The sequence below is a fragment of the Bos indicus x Bos taurus genome, chromosome 11 (assembly GCF_003369695.1).
Source record: "Bos indicus x Bos taurus breed Angus x Brahman F1 hybrid chromosome 11, Bos_hybrid_MaternalHap_v2.0, whole genome shotgun sequence".
Taxonomy (NCBI): Eukaryota; Metazoa; Chordata; class Mammalia; order Artiodactyla; family Bovidae; genus Bos; species Bos indicus x Bos taurus.
Genome location: NC_040086.1, coordinates 62,034,523 through 62,052,928, shown reverse-complemented (window position 1 = coordinate 62,052,928; position 18,406 = coordinate 62,034,523). Strand labels below are relative to the sequence as shown.

The window sequence follows — 18,406 nt, the reverse complement described above, 5'->3', positions numbered from 1 at the left end:
ATTGGTGCTGTCGTACTATATATATAATTTTGAATTGTACAAATATTTCAGTTTGAATCATAACATAAACATTTCCTCATAAACCTTCAGAAAGATCACTTTTAAAGGTTATATAAAATTCCATCAACATCCTGTTACTTAAACCTGTTTAACCTTTCCTCTGTGTTAAATATTTAGGTCATTTTCTGTTTGGTGGTATAAAGATCACTGTGACAAACAACTTTGGTATAAAGTTTTGTTTGTTTAGTTTTTTCATATTTAAGACTGTTGTCTTAATAACTGATTCCTGAAGTAGAATTGTTGGTCAGAGAGTGAAAAGTATTCTTAAATTGTTTGATGCATGGAGTTGAATTGTTTTTATTTTTTTTTACTAAAAAAAGATTTTACCAGTAGTGTATACTTACACCTGGAGAAGGAAATGGCAACCCACTCCAGTGTTCTTGCCTGGAGAATCCCAGGGATGGGGGAGCCTGGTGGGCTGCCATCTATGGGGTGGCACAGAGTCGGACACGACTGAAGTGACTTAGCAGTAGCAGCAGCATACTTACACCAGCATTTCTTCTTATCCTGAGCTCTAAGAAATTATCATGTAAACTAAAATCTATTGTTTTTTTTTTAGTATTCTTTGATATTTGTTTTGACTTTCCAAATAAATCTCATTCACTGAACTTTAGTTTTTCTGTATTTGAAAAATAACAATTTTGAATGTATTTGTTAGGCTTAACTGATCATCATCGTTAGGTTAAATGTACATTTTTTAGTTTTTAATGTTTAAATAAAACAAGCAAGAACTAAATATACACATATCTTATGACTAGCAATTCTATTTCTAGGTAATTTACCCATCAGAAATTTGTACATAGACCACCAAAACAGCACAAGCATTTCATGGCAGCATATTTGTAATAAAAAAACAAAACAAAACTGGAAAAACCCAAATTTTTCATCAGTAGGAAAGGTAAATAAAATTATAGCATATTTGCATCACTGAATTCTATAACAGCAATGAGAATGAATAATTACATGGAACAAACAACATGGATGTTCACATATATACTGTGGAGCCAAGGAAGCCAGACACAGAAGAGTACACACTGTATGATTCCACTGACCTAAAAATTCAAACATGGGCAAAATTAGTCTATAATGTTGGGAATTAGGATAGTAATGTCTTTGGGGAGGAAGTAGTGACCAGGAGGGGAATAAGAGAGGGGGTGACTGGTAATGTTCAATTTCATAATCTGAGTTCTGTTTAAATAGGTGTACTCTACTTGTAAAATAAATATTGAGCTATAAATATAATTTGTTCAGTTTTCTGTATGTATATTTTAAACAGTTTTTAAAAACTGCTGTGCTTTAATTGCTGGACTTCTAAGTCTGAGCATTTATTTTTTTAAAACTTTAAACATTTGCATGCATTATGAGGAAGTGTGACCTCCAAAGTGAATTTCTTTTAGAATTTTAGTATGAGGCTTAAACCATGTTCCCAAGAATTATAGTTCTATGGGGATCTTTTGTGTGCATGTATTGTGTGTTTGTTTATGTGTGTAACTTTGAACAGTTTTAACAGTAGGAAATTTTGATTAGTACAGTTTAAGCATTATCTGGAATAATTATTTAATAGGGCAAGGGTACTGCTGCAATTTGTAAGAGACAAAAGAGAGGTTTGGTAAAATGATTATCATAGTCATTGAAGCCCTTTTTAATAAACAATGAACATGTAGTACTAAAGATGTTAATCCAGTTTTTTTCCTTAAATTTTGCAGTGTGTGATTAATAAAGTTTCGCAAATAGAAGATATAGACACAGATGTTGTTTTGAAGTAAGTATAAATATTAAGTTGGGGTTACCAGTCAGGGAAAAGATAACACATTAGAATAAGGAGGATTTAGTTAAGGAATTATTTGCTAAAGTATGGGCAGAGTATAGGAAAATCACGAGTGATAGTGCAGTGCCTTTAAGGGACAAAGAGAGCGTTAATAGAATTCAGAAGGAGGAAACAATGTAAGTAGTTAGAATAATTTTGTAGTAATTGAATTGATGTTCAGTGGAGGGGGCCAGTCATTCTGTGGTAACCACTCCGGGCAGAGACGGAACTATCAGCACCTTTCCTCCTTTCAGTCTTTTGCAAGGGCTCCTTAATGGCCAAGCCCACAGGTCAGCCTCCCAGGGCTGAGAGAGGGTGGAGATGTACATAGAGATGGAGGATGGAAATTGAAGAAGAGTAGCAGTGCTAAATTTGTTTAGCCATATAATTAAAACACAGTTAACTTTGAGAAGTTTGAATGCATGACTTAGAATTGCCCATGTCTGTAATTTTTTGTTTTCCCTTGAAATTTCTGTTCTTCTACTTGAGAAAAATAGTGATAAGTATTTTATGACTATGAATTTCTTGTTCATATACATATATAAGTTTTATTAACTGGTCTAAGATATGAATAGTAATATGGACAACTGTAAAACTTCTCTGGGCCAAGTTCATAGAATGAGAATTGTGGAGTTCTAATTTGCACACTTAACCTAGTGAAAGCTCAGGTTCAGAATTAGTTGAAGCAGTCCTAATAAAGCAAGGATCACTAGTAGTTGGAAAAATTAAGTTATTGGATCATTGCTAAAGGTCCTACATACATGGACAGTCAGTTTTTAATTTTTTTCTTCCGTATGGAATTTTCTTAACTTAGAGAACATCCTATATCTCAAATATATAGGAGTACCTTTTGAGAATAAAGTCCTAAGTGTAGCATCATTAATTAAAAATTTAGAGTAATAAGTCATTATAGTGTTCTGAAATATCTTTATGGAATTCTGTTTTTTATTTTAAGAATTGATTGATGTCAGCTATAAAAATACTGGCTATACTTTTATGTATTATACTAATATAATATTTAGTGTGTGTATATATATATATATATATATATATATAAAACATTCTAAATATAAATATTGGCTAATACATAGCATTTTTTTATTCATTGTACATTGTCCTGAGTACTTATTGACTCAGTTAATACTCACATCTACCATATATGGTAGCTTCTATCACTTTTTCCATATTGGCTTCCCTGGTGGCTCAGTGGTAAAGAATCTGCCTGTAATGCAGGAGACGTGAGTTCAATCCCTGGGTTGGGAAGATCCCCTGGAGAAGGAAATGGCAACCCACTCCAGTATTCTTGCCTGGAGAATCCCCATGGACAGAGGAGCCTGGCAGGCTATCGTTCATGGGGTTGGAAAAGAGTTGGACACGACTGAGAGACTTTCACTCACTAAGTCACTTGGTCAGAGTCACACAACTAGTTAAGTGGCAGGGCTGGATCTTGAACCAAGACACTGTGGCTCAAGAGCCCATACTCTTAGCCACTATGCCATGTTACCCTTCATATATAGAAAAGTACTTTTAGTTTGTGTTTAGAAAAATAGGTTATTAAGCTTTTTAGGGGAGCTGTTTTGTTTCTCATTTTTATTCCAGCATATATCTTTTCTACATTTAACCTAAATTAGTTTATTTCTCTATCCCTTTACGTCAAATGATCACAAAGCATGTTCGCATGGAATTAATACATGATAAAGACGTCTTAGAGATGTTTAAACAAGGAGTTGTTTAGTAATTGACTTCTTCATCTCTATTGTATAATTCTAGATTAAATTGCATTTTATTATTTTGTTACTAGATAGTATTCAGTGTAGTTTCCTCCAGCTTGTAGATAACATCATGTAGATAATTGCCGCAAGACAGTCATTATTTTTGTTTGAATTTTTTTTCTAGGCTTGCAGATCAGATGAGAATGTTGAATTTTCCTCAGTGGTTTGATTTACTAACGGATATTTTCTCCAAGTTTACAATTTTCCTACAGAGAGTTAAGGTAAGCTTATGTGATTTATCAGTTTGTCCAGAATATCCCTAAAATTGTCGGCTTTCTAGACACAAAAATTTGAATAAAACAAATTTTTTATTTTTGCAATTTTTCTAAAGGAGCTTTGTTTTAAATAAGATTTGAAGTGCTTCAGAGTATTTTGGTAACTTTTTTTTATAATTCTGGATGATTTATTTCATTTTAAAAAGAAATATGCTTACTTGGCATTAAATATTATACAGTAATATTTCCTTTTGTGATTTTGTGATGCTTGAATCTATCTAGATTATCTATAGTTAAAATATTGTGAAACACTCAAAAATCAATCCCATGACACATAATTTTTCTAGGAATTTAATATTAATATTATGTTGATACCATAATATTTTTAACATACGGTTCATATTTACGTTACTCTACTAATGTTCTTTATTGTAGGTTTTTACTTCATTTTTAAACCTGGGATCCAATCATGTATCATGCATTACATTTAATTACTTTGTGGTCAAGCCAGTTAATTTTAATCCAATCGTTATAAGGAAAAGAATACATGTCACACAGCATTTTTCAGAAGAAAAGATGTCATAGACTCTAATATGTGTTTGTTGGGATTACCAACATGTCATAACTGTTTTAATAAGACAGTCCTTAGGAATTACTGAGTATAAGAGGCTGTTAGTGAAATGTGATATTCTTTGAATTATCAGGTGTCAATATTGCTTTTATGTTCTAGTCAAGATCCCTGGCACCTCCTGAGTTTCATATTAAAAATGATCTGGGGGACTTAGGTATTTATCTATAATATGATTTTCTTATTAAAATTGGGATGATGCTCTACATCACATATATAAGCTTTCTGGTTGAAACGGGAAAAGTTTTTATAAAATGTGATTCACTGCATTTAATTTAGACTCCTACCAAAATGTTGATCTTATCTATTGATAGTGATAGATATCAAACCTGTATCTGTGAATTGTACAGTATAAGGCCATGTTTTCACTTTTTCTTATATTCCCACCATGACTTCATCACACACTTCTGGATATATAGAACTCCTACATTGTATAGTTGGAGTTGGCCAACTTTTTGCCAGTAATTTTTAAAATAGCCGTCTTACTTTTAGATTCAGTATCAGTTAAACTAAGCCAAATTACTATTTGATGTATGTGCTGTATGAAAACAGTGATTTGTCCTAATTGTAGCTTCTCATTTTCACATTTAGGCCACTTAAACTAATACTATTGTAAAACATCTTTGAAGATGATGTTTGATTTTTAAATACAGTAGTTTTTCTTTGGAAAAGTTTATGATTCATTCTAGGGCATGATTTCACTGAAACATAATATTAGAAACTTCATTTTTAATGAAAATTTTTAAATAACTACAAATTGGAAAGAACTCTGATGTCTAACATAGAAATGGTAAAATTAGTTATGCCTAGTTGGCAACCCACTCCAGTGTTCTTGCTTGGAGAATCCCAGGGACGGGGAAGCCTGGCGGGCTGTCATCTATGGGGTCGCACAGAGTCAGACACGACTGAAGCAACTTAGCAGTAGCAGTATACTCACTAGTACAGAATGTCATGCAGGCAAGGATTTTTAATGATTGAAGAAAATGCATACATTATAACATTAAGTGAAGAAACAAGACAGAGACCTATTTATGTAGTATGTTCTTAGCTGTGTTAAAAATGTTTTTTTATTTTTTTTACCTCTTCATCTGCATAGACCAGAGACAGCTTGTCTTTTTGTGGTTATCTTTAGATGGTAGAATTATGTGTAATTTAAACTTGTTATTCATTCTTTTCTCTTTTCCCTAAGTTTTCTACAGAGAGTCATTACATTTTTGTAACTGAAGTATAGTTGACTTACAGTGTTGTATTGGTTTCTGGTATACAGAAAAGTGATTCAGTTATTCAGTTACGTGTATTCATTTTATAGTCTTTTCCATTATAGCTTATTACAGGATGTTGAATATAGTTCCCTGTGCTGTACAGTAGGACCATTGTTTACCTGTTTTATATAGTTTGTATCTGCTAATCCCAAACTCCTAATTTATCTATACCCTGCCCTGCCCTTTCCCCTTTGGTAACCATAAGTTTGTTTTCTATGTCTGTGAGTCTATTTCTTCTTTGTAAATGAGTTCATTTCTATCTCTTTTTTCTTTGGATTCTACCTATAAGTGACATCGTGTGGTATGTGGTATTGTCTTTGTGTATCTAACTTACTTCACTTAGTATGATAATTTCTAGATCTGTCCATGTTGCTGCATGGATTGATGGCATTTTTCATTCTTTTTATGGCTGAATAATATTCCACTGTGTGTATTTACCACATCTTTTTACCCATAATCTGTCAGTGGACATTTCCATGTCTTGGCTATTGTAAATAGTACTGCTATGAATATTGGGTTGCATACATCTCTTCTAATTAGAGTTTTCTCCAGATATATGCCCAGGAGTGGGATCACTGTATCATATGATAACTCTATTTTTAGTTTTTTAAGGAATTTCCATTCTGTTTTCCATAGTGGCTGCACCAATTTACATTCCCACCAGTGGTGTCAGAAGGAACCTTTTTCTCCATATCCTCTCCAGCATTTATTATTTGTATACTTTTTGAAGATGGACATTCTGATCAGTGTGAGGTGATACCTCATTGTGGTTATGGATAGTATTTCTCTAATAATTAGCAGTATCAAGCATCTTTTCATGTGCCTTTTGGCTGTCTGTGTGTCTTCTTTGGAGAACTGTCTAGATCTGCCCATTTTTTGATTTGGTGTTTTTTTTTTTTTTTTTTTTGACCTATATAAACTGTTTGTATATTTTGGAAATTAATTCCCTGTAGGTCACATATTTTCAAATATTTTCTCCTAGTCTTTTCATTTTGTTTGTGGTTTCCTTTGCTGTGCAAAAGCTTTTAAGTATAATTAGGTCCCATTTGTTTATTATTATTTTTATTTCCATAACTCTAAGAGTCAGCTCCACAAAAATATTGCTGCAATTTATATCCAAGAGCATTCTGCCTGTGTTTTCCTCTAGGAGTTTTATAGTCTCTGATCTTACATTTAGTTCTTTAATCAATTTTGAGTTTATTTTTGTAGATGGTGTTAGAGTGTTCTGATTTCATTCTTTCACATGTAGCTTGTTTTCCCAGTACTACTTGTTGAAGAGGCTGTCTTTTCTCCATTGTATATTCTTGTATTCTTTATTATAGATTAATTGACCACAAGTGTGTATGTTTATTTGGGGGCATTAATTGTATTTTAAATTTTTATTAGAATTTTTGTTTATTGTTTATACCCCATAGTTTAGTATAATTTGTATAGCTGAAAAAGAAAATAATCCTTAAATGCAGCTTGACAGTCTTTTCAAGAGATTTTTAACTCTTAGATTTTCAATTTGTTACATAGACAGTTCTGGACTATCATTTTAGAGTCTTAATTAATATGGTTACCAGATTATTTCATTCACTATTCTCAAGACTGGAAAAATTTATTTTGGTTGTTCTGGTATTTAAACATGAACTTAACTATAAATTGCTGCAATAGGAAAGTTCAGAAAGTAAATCATGTGCCTACATTTACTTTTTAAATGCATTTATTAGGTAGTTACTTTGTGCCAGGTTACTGTTCTGAGCACTTTATTTTTATTATTATTATTTTGGAATTTTTTATTGGAGTATACTTGCTTTACCCTACTGTTGAATCTATTATGTATTGTGAAATCTTCTGGCATTCTTAAACAAGAATGATTCTGGACTTAGAAAAAAATAATCACAAACCTTTAAAACTTGTAGATATGGTGAAAACAGTGAAGAAGAACCCCTAAGAGAACAGCTAATACACTGTATATAGAAAATTTATTGTACTAGCTAAGATGTTGTCAGTTAAATGTGGCAAAATGTCCAAATCAAACTAATTTAAACAATAAAAGAAGTGTATTGGCTTGAGGAACTTAAAACAGTGCAAAAACAATAGACTTCAGTTTTGGTGTGGTCATTGTTTTCTTGATTAGTTTCACTGTTTTATTTCATTTCTACCTTCTCTTTTTTGACTTCACTTTTAAAGTAACTAACCTAATTATAGCAAAATGTCTATATATATCAGTTTCAAGTCTTCCACATTTGTATACTATACCTCCTAGAAAAGATTTTTTTCTTCTTTAGTCATCAAATGAAAGTCCTTAGTTTTAATCCATTGGGTTAATTTAGGTCACATATCAAATCACTGTGGTAAAAAAATGCTATGCACTGATTGGTTTGGGTCTGGATTTTCTTCTTATTTCTAATCCTGTGGCAAGGAGGTTTGGGAGCATATTGGGTGGCTATGCAGGACTGAACCTGAACCTGGAAGGTGGACTCAGTTTTGCATAGCTGGCCTATGGGTGAGGTGCAGATTAGTTGCTAGGGGAGAGAAAGACTATGTTTAATTTTTTTTTAATGAGAAAATTCTTTGAGAAAGAAAATCACCAAGAGAGAAGAGATAAGGAAGAAGATAGGCAGAAATGAAGATGGGAGAGGTAGCATATTAAAGATTAAGACAGCAGTAAGGATTAAAAGCCGCAATGGAATAGTATAGCAGGGAGCAGGTTTGTGACAATAGAGAAATTACTGATGAGCAGGGAAGATATACAGTCTCCATAGACTTGAAGGCTCAGAATCTCTGTCTAATACTGTATGGAATATTCACTTAGAGTACATTTAGTCCCAAATACACAGGAACAGTATGAAAAGGCAAAAAATAGGACACTGAAAGATGAACTCCCCAGGTCGGTAGGTGCCCAATATGCTACTGGAGATCAGTGGAGAAATAACTCCAGAAAGAATGAAGGGATGGAGTCAAAGCAAAAACAACACACAGTTGTGAATGGGACTGGTGATAGAAGCAGGGTTCGATGCTGTAAAGAGCAATATTGCATAGGAACCAGGAATGTTAGGTCCATGAATCAAGGCAAATTGGAAGTTGTCAAACAGGAGTTGACAAGAGTGAACATCGACATTCTAGGAATCAGTGAACTAAGATGGACTGGAACGGGTTAATTTAACTCAGATGACCATTATATCTACTACTGCAGGCAGGATACCCTCAGAAGAAATGGAGTAGCCATCATGGTCAACAAAAGAGTCCGAAATGAAGTACTTGGATGCAATCTCAAAAACGACAGAATAATCTCTTGTTTGTTTCCAAGGCAAACCATTCAGTATCACAGTAATCCAAGTCTATGCCCTGACCAGTAACGCTGAAGAAGCTGAAGTTGAACAGTTCTGTGAAGGCCTATAAGACCTTTTAGAACTAACGCCCAAAAACGATGTCCTTTTCATTATAGGGGACTGGAATACAAAAGTAGGAAGTCAAGAAACACCTGGAGTAACAGGCAAATTTGGCCTTGGAGTACAGAATGAAGCAGGGCAAAGGCTAATAGAGTTCTGCCAAGAGAACACACTGGTCATAGCAAACACCCTCTTCCAACAACACAAGAGAAGACTACACATGGACATCGCCAGATGGTCGACACTGAAATCAGACTGATTATGTTCTTTGCAGCCAAAGATGGAGAAGCTCTATACAGTCAGCCAAAACAAGACTGGGAGCTGACTGTGGCTTGGATAATGAACTCCTTATTGCCAAATTCAGACTGAAATTGAAGAAAGTGGAGAAAACCACTAGACCATTTGGGTATGACCTAAATCAAATCCCTTATGACTATACCGGAGAAGGCAATGTCACTGCACTCCAGTACTCTTGCCTGGAAAATCCCATGGATGGAGGAGCCTGGTAGGCTGCAGTCCATGGAGTCGCTGAGGGTTGGACACAACTGAGCGACTTCACTTTCACTTTTCACTTTCATGCATTGGAGAAGGAAACGGCAACCCACTCCAGTGTTCTTGCCTTGAGAATCCCAGGGATGCGGGAGCCTGGTGGGCTGCTGTCTGTGGGGTCACACAGAGTTTGACACGACTGAAGTGACTTAGCAGTAGCAGTATGACTATACAGTGGAAGTGAGAAATAGATTTAAGGGACTAGATCTGATAGACAAAATGCCTGATGAACTGTGGATGGAGGTTCGTGACATTGTACAAAGACAGGAATCAAGACCATCCCCAAGAAAAAGAAATGCGAAAAAGCAAAATGGCTGTCTGGGGAGGCCTTACATATAGCTGTGAAAAGAAAGGAAGTGAAAAGCAAAGGAGAAAAGGAAAGATACATCCATTTGAATGCAGAGTTCTAGAGAATAGCAAATAGAGATAAGAAAGCCTTCCTCAGTGATCAGTGCAAAGAAATAGAGGAAAACAATAGAATGGGAAAGACTAGAGATCTCTTCAAGAAAAATAGAGATACCAACAGAGCATTTCATGCAAATATGGGCATAATAAAGGACAGAAATGGTAGGAACTTAACAGAAGCAGAAGATATTAAGAAGAGGTGGCAAGAATACACAGAAGAACTGTACAAAAAAGATCTTCATGACCCAGATAATCACGATGATATGATCACTGACCTAGAGCCAGACATCCTGGAATGTGAAGTCAAGTGGGCCTTAGAAAGCATCACTACGAACAAAGCTAGTGGAGGTGATGGAATTCCAGTTGAGCTATTTCAGATCCTGAAAGACGATGCTGTGAAAGTGCTGCACTCAATATGCCAGCAAATTTGGAAAACTCAGCGCTGGCCACAGGACTGGAAAAGGTCAGTTTTCAATCCAGTCCTAAAGAAAGGCAATGCTCAAACTACTGCACAGTTGCACTCATCTCACACGCTAGTGAAGTAATGCTTAAAATACTCCAAGCCAGGCTTCAGCAATACGCGAACCGTGAACTTCCAGATGTTCAAGCTGGTTTTAGAAAAGTCAGAGGAACCAGAGATCAAATTGCCAACATCCATGGAAAAAGGAAGAGAGTTCCAGAAAAACATCTGTTTCTGCTTATTGACTATGCCAAAGCCTTTGACTGTGTGGATCACAATAAACTGGAAAATTCTGAAATAGATGGGAATACCAGACCACCTGACCTGCCTCTTGAGAAACCTATATGCAGGTCAGGAAGCAACAGTTAGAACTGGACATGGAACAACAGACTGATTCCAAATAGGAAAAGGAGTACATCAAGGTTGTATATTGTCACCTTGCTTATTTAACTTCTGTGCAGAGTACATCATGAGAAATGCTGGGCTGGAAGAAGCACAAGCTGAAATGAAGATTGCTGGGAGAAATATCAATAACCTCAGATATGCAGATGACACTACCCTTATGGCAGAAAGTGAAGAAGAACTAAGAGCCTCTTGAAGAAAGTGAAAAAGAAGAGTGAAAAAGTTGGCTTAAAGCTCAGCATTCAGAAAACTAAGATCATGGCATCTGGTCCCATCACTTCAGGCAAATAGATGGGGAAACAGTGGAAAGAGTGGCTGACTTTATTTTTGGGGGCTCCAAAATCACTGCAGATGGTGATTGCAGCCATGAAATTAAAAGACGCTTACTCCTTGGCAGGAAGTTATAACTAACCTAGATAGCATATTAAAAAGCAGAGGTTTTTGCCAACAAAAGTCTGTCTAGTCAAGGCTATGGTTTTTCCACTGGTCAGGTATGGATGTGAGAGTTGGACTATAAAGAAAGCTGAGCACAGAAGAATTGATGTTATTGAGCTGTGATGTTGGAGAAGACTCTTGAGGGTCCCTTGGACTGCAAGGAGATCCAACCAATTCACCCTAAAGGAGATCAGTCCTGGGTGTTCACTGAAAGGACTGATGTTGAAGCTGAAACTCCAATACTTTGGTCACCTGTTGCGAAGAGCTGACTCATTTGAAAAGACCCTGATGCTGGGAAAGATTGACGGCAGGAGGAGAAGGGGACAATAGAGGATGAGATGGTTGGATGGCATCACCTACTCGATGGACATGGGTTTGGGTAGACTCCAGGAGTTGGTGATGGACAGGGGGGCCTGGTGTCCTGTGGTTCATGGGATTGCCAAGAGTTGGACACGACTATCTGACTGAACTGAACTGAACTGAAAACAGAGTGTTTTAAACAAGGGGATTTATTAGTTCATATAACTAAAAAAAATCCACAGGTAGGTCAACCTTTAGGTGTTTAATAGAGAAGTTGATGATATTATCAAGCCTTAGTTTTGTTCTCCTGTGTTTTTCTCAGTCTGTCTTCTATGTATCTTCTTTAGCTTTAAGCTCAGGTGTTTCGTTTGCTGATTGGCCCACCTTAGACCCTTATCCTATCTTTGGAGACTTAAATTTGGAGTCTGCTTCCCTAGAACCATGTAGATCCTGAAAAATAAATAATTTTGAGAAAGGAACAGCAAGTTATTAGAGTTCAACTTTGAATGTTAAAGTAGGAATATAGCTCCTTATTTCTTAGTAGTCCATGAAGACATTGATTTACGTAAATTTACACTTGATTCTTCTGCTTTTCAGTATTTATTAAATACCTCCTCCGTGCATGGTACTTATTGTTCTAGGCAGTAAGATACAGTATCTCATGGAGCTAACACTGTAGTGGAAAGAGACCTAGAACTGAAAAATTAAAAGCGATAACTGATATTTTTAAAAAATTGATTAATGGGATAGGATTGCTGATAGGAGTTAGAGGAGGCTTCTTTGAGGAAGTGACATTTGTGCAAGAACCTTAGTGATGAAAAGAAAACGTGTATGTAAACATCAAGGTGAAGAGCATTCCCAGCAGAGGAAACAACAAAGGTACTGAGATGGAAACAGTGAAATTTTAAAGAATAGGAAGAGAACCAAAATGTCTCAAGAACACTGAATGTGTGAGAAAAGATGTGAGATGAGGAGAAATGGATATAAAAGTAGATATGGTAAGGAATACAGATTGTGTTTTCTTTTTAAGTAAACACATCAATGAATATGATCCTCTGATAGGCAAGTTATGTTCGATGTAACCTATTTAAGAAGTGAGAGAAATATGCACTGTATTTTAGGGAGATCACCATTTACAAAATTAATTTGTAAGTATAGCCCTATGTCTAAACTTTAAAGGGAACCCATCTCTTCAGTAGTTCTTTTTTTACCAGTCACCTTTATTGTGTAACCGGAGATAGAAATTCTGATATATACATGACCTTGACTCATTTGTAAAATGCTCAAACATGCACAATCACTTCACTTTTGAAACCTTGGTATAAAATATTTTATATCAATTAAAAATGTATCCTGTTTTCTTCTAGGCAACCTTAAATATCATTCATAGTGTTGTTCTCTCAGTTCTTGACAAAAACCAAAGGACTAGAGAATTGGAAGAGATTTCACAACAGAAAAATGCTGCAAAAGATAATTCACTAGACACAGAAGTGGCTTATTTAATCCATGAAGGCATGTTTATAAGTGATGCATTCAGTGAGAGTGAATTAACACCTATAGCCATAGATACTACCTCTCAGAGAAATGCATCTCCAAATAGTGAGCCCTGCAGCAGTGATTCTGTATCCGAACCAGAATGTACTACTGATTCTTCATCCAGCAAAGAGCAGATATCATCATCTGTTACTCCAGGAGCTGTGGATATTATGTGAGTATGGTGACTGTTGCCAGATTAACAAGACCTTGAGTCATCTTATTAATGGTTTAAATAAGACTGATTATTCAGTTTATTGAAAAACCATATATAGTTCGGGCTTTTGGAATTTAACAAAAATAAATAAATTTTATGAAACATATATTTTTGAAAATTTATGGATGGTAAGGAGGTGAGTTTTGGAAATAATTGAGAATTATAGAATTTTAAGTCCGAGAAGAAACCATTTAATTAAATACCTTTAATTTGGAGAGTTTAGATGGCTTATTTAAAGTCATTAGTGGCAGAACCTGTCCTGGAACTCAGGTCAGTATTTCCTTGGTTATGTTTCTTTCTTTTACTGTATCACTTTTGTATATAGTAAAGATGTATTTGGTTTACAATTTTCAGTTGTTCAAAGGCATGAGTTTCCAAGTGGGTCACACTGTCTTTTTAAATATTACTTTTTAAAACTTATTTTGAAATAATTTCAGATTTACAGAAAAGTTGCCAGAATTATTAAAAAAAACCTCTACCCTTCACCTTGCTTCCCCAGTTAAGTCTATATCACATTGCCCTCTTTTTCCCTTTCTCGCTTTCTTTCTGTCTCTCCTTTCTTTGTCTCTCATGTTAAAATTTTTGCTCAGTCATTTGACAGTAGATTTCAGACTTGATGTCCCAAATACTTTAGCATATATTTCCTAAATACAATAACACTTTCTAATAACTGCAGTATACTAGTGAAAATCAAGAGAACACTGATCAATTATTACCATCTAATCCATACACTCCATTAAGTGTTTTGAATAGAAAGAACAAAAGCAAAATAAAGCCAATAAAATCTTTCTGGTCCGAGAACATCATTTATATTTTGTAATTATTAAGAGTAATAGCAACTCAGTATTTTTGTTCATTTTGATAAAAGTCAGATTATGGCCTAGGATCTTATTAGGTTGCAGTTATAGTGTAGAGTCAACTATAACACCTCCCCTCCCCACTATCAATCAAGCAAACCCTGAACTACCTATAAATAAAAATATTTTTTTCTCTGTTTAGGCTTATATTTTCACATATATTGATTAGGGTTCAGTCTAAAACTGCTGTTAAAAGAGATGTTAAAACATACATAGTTTAAGCAATATATTAATAGAATTACCACTCAAGTGAAGAGACAGAACATTACCAGGTCTTTTTTTTTTTTTCCTAATTTTATTTTATTTTTAAACTTTACATAATTGTATTAGTTTTGCCAAATAGCAAAATGAATCCGCCACAGGTATACATGTGTTCCCCATCCTGAACCCTCCTCCCTCCTCCCTCCCCATACCATCCCTCTGGGTCGTCCCAGTGCACTAGCCCCAAGCATCCAGTATCGTGCATCGAACCTGGACTGGCAACTCATTTCTTACATGATATTTTACATGTTTCAATGCCATTCTCCCAAATCTTCCCACCCTCTCCCTCTCCCACAGAGTCCATAAGACTGTTCTATACATCAGTGTCTCTTTTGCTGTCTCGTACACAGGGTTATTGTTACCATCTTTCTAAATTCCATATATATGTGTTAGTATACTGTATTTATGTTTTTCCTTCTGGCTTACTTCACTCTGTATAATAGGCTCCAGTTTCATCCACCTCATTAGAACTGATTCAAATGTATTCTTTTTAATGGCTGAGTAATACTCCATTGTGTATATGTACCAGGTCTTTTGAAGCACCGTATTGCCACTGTGCTTTCACTTTTTCCCAAAGGAAACCATTAAAACCATTGATTTTTCCAGGTTTTAAATTTTTATATAAATGGAACCATTGAATTATGGTCTTTAGTCTCTAATTTCTTTCATTTCCCATTATATTTGTGATATTTTTCTAAGTTGCTTTTTCTAAGTTTATTTGTATATAGATGTTCTACTTTCTGACTGCACAACAGTGTGTGTATCATTCTGCTGTTCATGAAGTTTGGATTATTTTCAGTTTGTTGTGACTATTCTTGTAGATGTCTTTGGTGTACATGTTATAAGTATTTCTGTTGAATATATACCTAAAAATAAGTATGTGAATAGTCAATTTAACTAAAGCCAAATAATTTCCCAAAGTGATTGTATGCCTTTATAGTCCTATCAGCTGTGTAGAAGCATTCCTGTCTCTCCACATCTTCATTCATCTTGGTGTTGTCAGTCTTTCACATGTTAGTAAAACATTTTGGTAGGTCACAGGTGTAATAGTTTAAATTTCTATTTCCCTGATGATTGGTAAGAGGACACTTTTCATATATTTACTGGCTGTTTGAATATCCTCTTGTGGAGTACTTATAAATCCTTTGCCCACTTCTCTCTTGGTTTGCCTTTTATTTCTTACTGATTATGGGAGTTCTTTATGTAGCCTCAACACAGCCCTTTGTCAGTTGGTCCATGATGCAAATGCCTTCTCCCACTCTGTGGGCTGGCTTTTCACTTATTGGGGTCTTTTGTGAACAAGAGTTCTTAACTTTAATATAATCTTATGATTCATTCTTTCCTTTAATGGTTTATGTTTTTTTGTGTGTCCTATTGAAGAAAATCTTTCACTACCCTAAGACTTTGATGATAGTCTCTTGCTTTTTTCTGGAAGATTTGTTGATGTCCCTTGCACATTTAGATCCACAATGTATCTGAAATTGATTTTTGTGTGTTGTGTGAGGTTATTTTCTTTTTTCCCATGTAGATATCTTTTTGACCTCACACCATTTATTGAAAAGACTGTCTTACCCATTGCTATATAGTACCACTCTTGCCTTAAATTAAGTATTCATATATAAATGAGTCTGTTTCTAGACTCTGTTTTGTTCAGTTGTCTGTCTTAGCACCAGTACCATTAAGTAAGATTATATTAGTTATATCTTTTTAATTAGCCTTTATATCTGATAATTTCTCCTATCTTTTATTGTTCTCCCAAGATGCCTTAGATGTTACAAATCTGTATATATTTTAGCTTTGTTAGCTCTCTTGTTACTGTCACATAAACTTTTCATATTTTTCCTTTCTATTTAAGAGCACAATTCAGAATTTGCAACCCCACATTCTAGTGGCTAGAATATTTTCACATGTCTATATATTGCTGTAAGAGAGGCTTGAGAAATAGTGTATAGCTTGTTGGCTATTTGATAGCTAAAACTGTTACTGTGGCAGAAGAGAGAAGAGATATTAAAAGATAGCTGGAAAATGTACCCATACTATTTGGGATTCCTTTAAATAAAATGCAGTCTCAGATTTTAACCCACCCCTCCCACCTCCATTGTGGCTCACTATGCACTTTAGAGCTTCTCTGGCTTTCCACAATGACGTGCTCCCATAGCATGACTACAGAGCATATATAAATTGTTCCTTCTATGTTTCATAGGTATATAAATGTCTGGAAACTACCCATTTTCCATTGCCAAAGGGGCAATGGATTGATTGAATATATTTATACATTTAACCCTAACTAGTTCTTCCCTGTGTCAAGTGTTTTCTCAGTATGTAATTGTGTCACAGATACAGGACATGCAGAAATGATGTCTGATTTTTGTATCTTTTTTAGTGATAGATTTTCCTTGTTTTCTTACATTATCAAAATAACCTACAACTTTGTAAGTTTATTGCAATGTAAATATGGGCACAAAAGAGGAAATAATTTCCCAGGCAGGAAATGGGAAAGAAAAAATAATGGATGGGATTAGAAACTATTGTAGATTTTAAAAACTTTTTAGTTTTAAATTGTGGTTAAAAAAACACATGCAGTTTATCATCCTAGCCATTTCTAAGTGCACAGTTCAGCAGTGGTAAATATATTCACATAGTTGTACAACCACTCTCGAGATCTTTTTCTTCTTGCAAATCTGAAACCCTGTGCACATTAAACAGTAACTCCCCATATCCTCCCCTACCAGTCCCCTGGCAACTACCCTTTTACTTTGTATCTCTATGAGTTCAGTGACTCTAAGTACTTCATATAAGTGGAATCATACACTGTTTGTCCTTTTGAGACGGTCTTATTTTGTTTAGCCTAATGTCTTTAGGGGTGTCCCAGGTGGCGCTAGTGGTAAAGATCCCGCCTGATAATGCAGGAGACTCGGGTTCAATCCCTGGGTAGGAACTATCCCCTGGAGGAGGAAATGGCAGTCCACTCTAGTATTCGTGCCTGGAGAATCCAGGGACAGAGGAGCCTGGTGGGCTATAGTCCATGGTTCCCAAGAGTCAGACAGGACTGAGCGACTAAGCACAGAGATGTCTTTAAGTTTCATCTATATTGTAACATGTCAGAATTTCCTTCTTTTTTTGAAACTGAATGCTATTCCATTGTAGGTATATACCACATTTTACCCATTTATCTGTCAGTGGACTCTTGGATTGCTTCCATTGCTTGCTCTTCTAAATAGTGCTACTGTGAACATGAGTGTGCAAATACCTCTTTGAGATCCCGCTTTCAACTGTTTTGTATATGTAACCAGACACTGGTTCGTGTCTGTGAGCAGCTTTTTGTTTTTCCTGTCAACAGTAAAGAGATCCAATTAGACTTAAAATTTTAAAAATCTTTTTTAAAAGCAAAATTACAAATAATCAAATAATTTATGAAGCTCAAACTTCCCAGCTTTATGGGAAGTGGTACTGAAATAGCACTTTGGCTGTTTATAGAAGTAAATGTTGGAATAGAGGAAGCTTAGCAGGTTAGAAATAGAATTAGACTAATTCTGGGTTCTAGTCTCATGCTTTTAACCTTGTGACCTTGGGTAGATCACCTAAACTTTCAAGATTCAGTATCCTCATCTGTTAAGTAGGAGTTTATCTGTCTGCCTCAGAGTGTGAGAACCAAGTTAAGATACTGTATCTGAAAGTGTTTTAAAAATATTAATCCCTCTATTATTTTAAACACTAGTAAATAAACTTAATGACATAACTTTAAAGGATAGCAGGTAATAACTTTCTTCAATACCTTAACCCAGTGGTTTGCCTCAAATTAATAGACATCACATCCTCTTTGAAATGTCTTTGAAAGTTGTTGTTCTTTGGTCACCAAGTAGTGT

General features: G+C 35.1%; 1 protein-coding gene across 4 annotated transcripts in view; it reads left to right on the top strand.

The window, feature by feature from the left end:
• The window catches only part of VPS54 (VPS54, GARP complex subunit), a 102,611-nt gene that overhangs the window by 54,134 nt on the left and 30,071 nt on the right, over positions 1 to 18,406 (top strand). For all 4 annotated transcript variants that reach the window (XR_003513392.1, XM_027555622.1, XM_027555621.1 and 1 more), the window contains exons 10-12: positions 1,767 to 1,822; positions 3,764 to 3,860; positions 13,040 to 13,380. Coding sequence is in view for 3 of the 4 variants with exons in the window: in XM_027555622.1 (XP_027411423.1) it covers positions 1,767 to 1,822; positions 3,764 to 3,860; positions 13,040 to 13,380 (494 nt within the window). In the remaining variant the exon portion in view is untranslated. The remainder of the gene's footprint in view (positions 1 to 1,766; positions 1,823 to 3,763; positions 3,861 to 13,039; positions 13,381 to 18,406) is intronic.